Source organism: Tigriopus californicus, chromosome 2, assembly GCF_007210705.1.
Source record: "Tigriopus californicus strain San Diego chromosome 2, Tcal_SD_v2.1, whole genome shotgun sequence".
Taxonomy (NCBI): Eukaryota; Metazoa; Arthropoda; class Copepoda; order Harpacticoida; family Harpacticidae; genus Tigriopus; species Tigriopus californicus.
The window spans coordinates 6,622,165-6,629,118 of record NC_081441.1 but is presented as its reverse complement, the minus strand read 5'-3'; the positions used below and the strand labels follow the sequence as shown (position 1 = coordinate 6,629,118).

Below are 6,954 nucleotides of genomic sequence, written 5' to 3'. Positions count from 1 at the left end.
AGTCGGCAAATCAAGTTATATAGCATACCGTACCATTAATGTGGGTTCTTTTAAATTGTTTAGCAAACGTGATTGTTTTGTTGAAAACACGCAACCATCAACAACAAGTACACGTGCACATGCGAGCATTACAACTGTATACAAAATGGGATGTTTCTTGGAACAAGGTAACGAACGAATGGGATGGCATTTGATTTTGTGCTTACCCATTGCCCCTCGAAACTGCATTTTCCAGCATGCCTCATGATCTTCCCACAGAAGTAATGGATCATAAGTAATTCCTGGGTTCTTGTCTTGCCCAATTACGACCTATACACAAGTTAAGAAGAAGGACGGCGATTCAAGTTCCTATATCATATCATGAATAACAATTCGAGATGAATTCAGACCAAATGCCAATTAAATTGTACAGCGATTCTATAAGGCGAATAAAGTCACAGTGAAAGATATTCCAATTTCAAGTACTAAATAGTTTAAGGGGCAAATCTACCCACTCTACATTATATGGGTGGTAATGGTAGAGTGGTAAAGTAAGGACACTTAAATAATGTTCGCGTTTTGTGGGATCACTACCTGTAGGGAGTTTTGATTTCATTTTAATTTACTTCTAGCAACGCATGAAGTTAGAGTTACCTTTTCCTGTTTGTCCTTGAACTTCCATCGCAGATATTCCGTCCTTGTGATGCATTCTCCAGCTCCATTGTTATACATCAAATGAGCGAGTTTGTTTCGAATGTATTTCTCAACCTAGATTGCAATGATTGTTTTTATAAAGAAGCACTGTACGCACTTGATTGAAATTATTATTGTTACATTCATATTAGACATCATACGAATTACTATTATCATTATTATATTTATCATCACATTCCTTAAGGGGAAGGGGTGGGGGGATATATAGTACCTCCTTGGATCCTCCTTTATTAAAACATTCGACCAGCAGACCGCCCTTCTTGTAATTGGCCAAGCTGTAGATGAAATTGTCCTCTGAAGCGGTCCCAGAAGCTATCACCCGATCCAAAACACCACCAGGATCAAACGCTTCCCCCTTTTTCAGACAATTTCCCATGATAAAGTGCTCAACTGATGTCAAAATGGCGGGTCCTTGGGACAACTGAAAAGCCAACGGTCGATTCAGGTCAGAGCAGGGAGATTTGTTGGATCAATAGTAACTGATCCCCTCAGTTTGATAATGCGTAGTAGTTCGGGGTTTTGGAACAAAAGCGTCTGATTTCTTTCTGGCCCTTGGCACTCCTGGACAGGATCTTAACACGCACACCATCCTGGGCCTTGAATGTTTACCGTGACCATGTTCACCTTTTTGAGTGCAATGTCGAAGTCCACATTTGATATTAACTAATGAAAGGCTAATACTGAATCAATCTAAAAGAAGCCAATCAAACGTCGATTTCAGTAGACGTGGAGAGAAAAGAGAACGTTTTGGAACATCAAATGTTAGTTTTTAGTTTTAAAGAAACTGATAAAATCCGTAAAAATGGCGGAAATGTTATAAAAAGGCAAATGATGCGAAATATTTTGGTCATGATTATTTTTTAATAGGGAGCTTAAGGGATAGTGGCCGGGTTTTGAGCTTCTTGCAAACTTGTGCACTTTCTCGTGACACTGATCCAGCGGGGCTTGCATCACAAGACAGAATCACTGAGTTTTCTGCCAATCAATATTTTCTTTATTTGGTTTGATTTGTTTCTTCATTGATTTTTTCCGGCTACTTTTAGGAATGCAATCCCCGAATACTATTAAGGCGAGAGATTATGGTTCCTCTATATTGCTTTGTTACTAAGCAGAATAATAGTTATTATCATTATCATGATCATTATTGGTAAGTGTTGGGGCCAGAGGGGAGCGCCGCGCCCGACCAGCGAAGCCATATCGGCTTCGTGGCGAGACAAGTGGCGTAACTAATAGCATTAATAGGACCGAAAGCACTAAGAATCCTCATCGTTGTATATCAAAACTAAGGGATGAAACATGGGCAAAATATCCTCGTGATTAGCTTGTTGTTTCTTTTTCCTTTTATCATCTATTCACTTCAACATCTCGAAGACGGGACAGGCGTTCGTCCCCGGGGAGCTTGCTCGTGACAATCACATAAACCTTTTTTCCATAAGCCAAAAGCCAAAAGCCAGTGTTGGGTCCGGTATCAGATTAGTCTCCGTCTGTGGGTGTGGTTACGTCTAAAAACTGCTTTTGGAGGAAGGTCGAGAAAGAGATTTAAACTAGTTACTTCTCTCACTCTAAGAAGCTGTTCGAACCACTACACCCAGTTCCTCCACAATTTAAAATAACATTATGTTTGGTCCATATCACATATTTGGATTGGCAGACTGACCTCTCGATTTAATGTAGGGTTGGTCTTAAGTTGTGTCAAAAAATTTGTTCAAGCCCAGGCCTGGATTTTCAAGGGCTTGAAGGTGCTCACAAATCCCACGTTAAGCCATTATGGTCACAGCAATGGACCCTAAAACCTGGATTGGAACAAAGCTCGTGGATGTTTTCGGAGATTAGGGTGAACAATTGACTTGTACAGAGTTAGCATCATGATACTATCTCTGGACTTAAACGTGCCATGCATCGTACTACGCTTCTAAAAGCTGTACCAACCTTCAATTGCTAAATCTTTCATGGACGAAATTTGCTGAATATCATCTATGAGTGCGGTTTTCAATGAGCGGAATTTCCATCTATTCCGGCTATGTTACTCTCTGCCACCCAAAAGTAGATTCATTAGTAGAATCCGAGAGGTGACGTGGCGTAGTGGTTAGCGCATTTTCCTAGCAAGAGAGAGGTCCCCGATTCGATTCTCCTCCCCGACTTCTCTCAAAGATACTTTTAAATGCTAACCACACCCATTGACGGAGAACCAAACTCATACGGACCATGCTTATTGAAACTAGAAACGCAGGATGTGATGGCTAGCATCGAAAAAAGAGAAAAATTGGGATGATGTAGGTCCGGAAGAGTTGAAGAACTATTGGAAGGGGGAGATTCTTGATGGGAAGTCTATTGCGAATGTATCCGATTCTGGCCCTAGCCTTGGTTATTGTGGATTTAAGGTGATTGGTAAAGGAGAGTTGGGTGGTGAAGGTGAAACCGACATATTCAAAACTCATAGACTTTCTTATGGATGAAGATGATGGCTGACTCCATCCACTTTGGTGGGAAGAAGGAAGAATGGCGGGCGAGGGTGAAAAGATCTTGGAGGAGGGGCTGGGCTTGGATCCGGAGAAGTGAAAGTTGGTAAGGAGAAACCCCAGATGTTGATGGGTCTTTACTCTTCCTCTTCTTGAAGGCCACGTCCATCTGGAGTTCCGTGAAGGGCTGCAAAAGGGGATGGTGTTCTTTTGGGCAGCCCTGGACCTCCTCCACAACTGTTTCCGATGTTGATGCAAACAGTTCTTGACAGTAGAGGAGGAATTTACTCTCTGGAATCTCCGAATCTCTGGTGTTTGGCTCGTTTTGGCACGTTACAATTTTTGGAGCATTTGACCCCTCAGCTCTCGATGGTATGAGCAGAGCCAAGGGGTTTTGAGTCCTTCTCTCCGCCTCTGCACCGAAGAGGACTCTTTGAATGCTTGCGAAATGCCTTGGGCCACTGCAGCTTCGTTGGTTGCGTTCCTGGTGTGAATGGATAGCTGCAGGACCTCAAGTTGAACCGCACACTTCTGCACATTGACCACGCATCTCCCATTTCAAGTCACGCCCAGATGATGGAAATTTCTGGGCATCTTGAAGGTGACTGAAATCGGAAGATGATCAGAAACGGCCAGTGGATGGACGAAATTGGCCGGAGATGGAATATTTTCTGATGTGAAAATGTGGTCAATTACAGAGCCCCGGGAGTAGGTGTGAGTTGGGAGCGCAGGGTGATTCTCCATTGGCTCAGGATCTGGGCGAGCTCGGAGAATTCACTCGAGTCAGGACGGATGTTGAAGTCCCCACCAATGATGACTTTCTCCGGATTCTTCACCTTGTGAAGGATAGATGTGAGGTCCGAGAAGAGATCATCATAGTCCGTGGTTGGCTGATAGTAAACGCCAATGATGGTGAAGCCTGCAATAAGCCGCTTTTCTCTCTTTACAAAGGCAGACTACATACCTAAACAATACCTAAAACCAATGATGATTACTCTTTTGCAAATCGATTGCATATTCACTAGTGCTACCAATCTACGGTTAAAAGTCACCTCAACCAATCCCAACCTGACAATATCAACTCAAGCAATTTCAATTTAAGGAACCTCGACTCAGGTATGCTTTTGGCTTGACTTAAATGTTCAAGACTTCAGGTATTCACTTTGTATTTAGATCTGCTGGGGGATATGCAACTAAAGTTAGGCTTTGTGCATTGCATTAGTATACATACGGTCAAGTATCACTTACGCAGGGCATTAGTAACGAAATTGGTCCTGAGGGGGTAAACCATAAAATATTGGTCATCTAAAATTTTAGCAAAAGCAACTGTAACGAGTAACGCCATTACATTTTTTCTGAGTGATGGTTGTGTAACGAATTAATACTTTTGGCCAAGGCAACTGTAACTGTAATCCGTTACTTTATTGAGGAACGACTAATGCCGACTTGTGTTTAAAGTTGGTCCGTATCTTTCTGATTCCATTCGTTCAACGGCTGATATTAGATGGCTGATTCCTACCAAGGATTGTTCTTTGTGAACTAAAATACTGCTGAATGATAGATGCGGACCCACTTTTATATTTTGACAATCAGTTTGCTTCTAAGAACCACCTATGTAAGAAGCAGCAGCTTAACTCGTGCATATAGGTGCTCAGTATCGTCTTTATGTTCAAACCAAGAGCTTTCAACAAAGGGCCTCTGTTCAGCTCTTTAATACATTTGTAACGATCAAACTTGTCTGATTTCTGCTCGACGTAAAATTAACCTTTTCTGAGGCTAAATTCCTGATACTGAAAGCCTTATATGTTGAGGGGTCACATAGCGACATTTATGATGTCAAATCAGGTGTCCCAAAGGACTCAATTTTTGGGCCTCTCCTTTTTCTAATATTCATTGTCTCGCTTCAAAAGCTTATTATTACTGCCAGTCTCTCTTCTTATGTTGATGGATCGAAGTTAGTGTCTGGTAGAAATGGCCAAAATTCCATTAGCCTTGCAAAGGACCTAGAAAGTATCTGCTCTTGGGTTGGAATGAAATTCCGCTCAATGACCTTTGGGTCAACTCCTTTGAATACTCCACTCGTAGATGATGGAGGTAAAGATATTGAGCAGGTCTCATCTATGAAAGATTTAGGTGTAGTCCTCCAAAATAATGGAAAGTTCGATGAGCATATCCAGTTGAAGGTGGGTAAAGCTTTTCAAACATGTGGTTGGATATATCGGACGTTTAAGTCCGGAAACAGCATTATGATGCTAACTCTGTACTAGTCGATTGTTCAGCCACATCTTGAATATGCTTCACCCATTTGGGCTCCAATGAGTTCAGCACGATTGCAAAAGGTCGAACAAGTCCAAAGATGTTTCACTAGGAACATCACAGGCATGAGAGAGCTCTCGTATTGGGAGAGACTAAAAAAGTTGGGACTGTACAGTATTCAAAGAAGGTACGAAAGGTATCTGATATTATACGTCTTGAAAAGCATCCATGAGCTTTGTCCCCATCCAGGATTTAGGGTCAATTGTAGTGACCGTAGAGGCTTAATGTGCGTTTTGAGAGCACCTTCAAGCCCTCGAGAATTCAGGCTAGTTCGAGCAATGAAGTCCACTTCTCTACTTTGTTGGGCGGCTTCATTACTTAATGTGCTTCTTTCTAGTATTCGTAAGGAATACGTAGGTAGTGTTGATCCGGTAGCCTCTTTCAAGTCATGCTTGGACAAATTTTCAACTTGGATTCCAGATCAATCCTTTATTCAAGGACTAGCTCATCAAATTCGCAAATTCGTTTGTAGACGAAATATATAAAGAGTAAAGGTAAAAGAATAGACGAACTATGACCTTTGATTATAATAGTACTGGGATTGCATTCCTGTAGCGATTAGAAAAGCTTATGAAAAACCAAACCAAACCAAAAGAGCAAAAAATGCGTGAAATGACCCTTGCATTTCTGCTCAAAAGAAATAAATTGCATCAGGTAATTTTTAATCATCGAATTCGAAGTGACATCAGACGGGAAGGGGGGGGGGAGGCTGTGTTTGCGGGCAAAGCATTCATTGAGTCTTATTCTGGGGATTGAAGTTGCCAGGGATGTTAGTGGCAAACCACATGTAGATCGAATCGTCAGAACGGATCAAAACAACCTTGCTATTCCATGAAGAATCGTGAAGAACCACCCGAGACAATGCTTTGTCCCAAGAGCCATCGAACTTTGGAACAGTCTTCCAGACGAAGCAAAAGCTGAAACAAATGAGCAAAGATTCAGAAAGCCATAAATAATTACGTATAGCATTACCTGTTGGAAATTGAGATAGCTAGGAGGGCAAGTTGATGTCTCTGTCACATCAACTTGCCCTCCTAGCTAGCTCAATTTCCAACATTACCCTTGTAAGCAATCTTAATGCAACGATTTTGTTTTGTTTATTTTTTTTCTCAAAAGTGTTTATAGAAATACTCAATCATAGATACATGCATACACACATTTCTGGGGTTTAAAGAGGGATTTCCATTGCTCGATCGGACTTGACATTTAGTCGGGAATTTGACCAAAACTCAGCTCATGCCTTTCATGTCATCATTCCCTCTCAACTCTGATTTCAGCTGACGTCTGAGTTTCTCTGAGGGAGTTGGGCTCATATGTAGTTCATTAATTGCTTGCTTCTTGGATGGAGCGTTCCCCTGCATGTTCACTCTCTCCCACACAGACACACACATACTGAATGTACATTACTCGCTACTCCCTACCCGCTACCCACTATTGTAGGTGCGTACATGTGTACATGTATGAACTAAACAAGAAGGCTGACTTC

General features: G+C 41.8%; 1 protein-coding gene across 1 annotated transcript in view; it reads right to left on the bottom strand.

Annotated features, from left to right (window-relative positions):
* The window catches only part of LOC131893527 (transient receptor potential cation channel subfamily V member 5-like), an 8,241-nt gene extending 6,906 nt beyond the window's left edge, over positions 1-1,335 (bottom strand). The window contains exons 1-3 of the mRNA XM_059243578.1: positions 905-1,335; positions 634-747; positions 207-309 (exon numbers count right to left, since the gene is read on the bottom strand). Of these exons, the coding sequence (XP_059099561.1) occupies positions 207-309; positions 634-747; positions 905-1,069 (382 nt within the window). The 5' untranslated portion in view covers positions 1,070-1,335. The remainder of the gene's footprint in view (positions 1-206; positions 310-633; positions 748-904) is intronic.
* Positions 1,336-6,954: the final 5,619 nt, after the last annotated feature.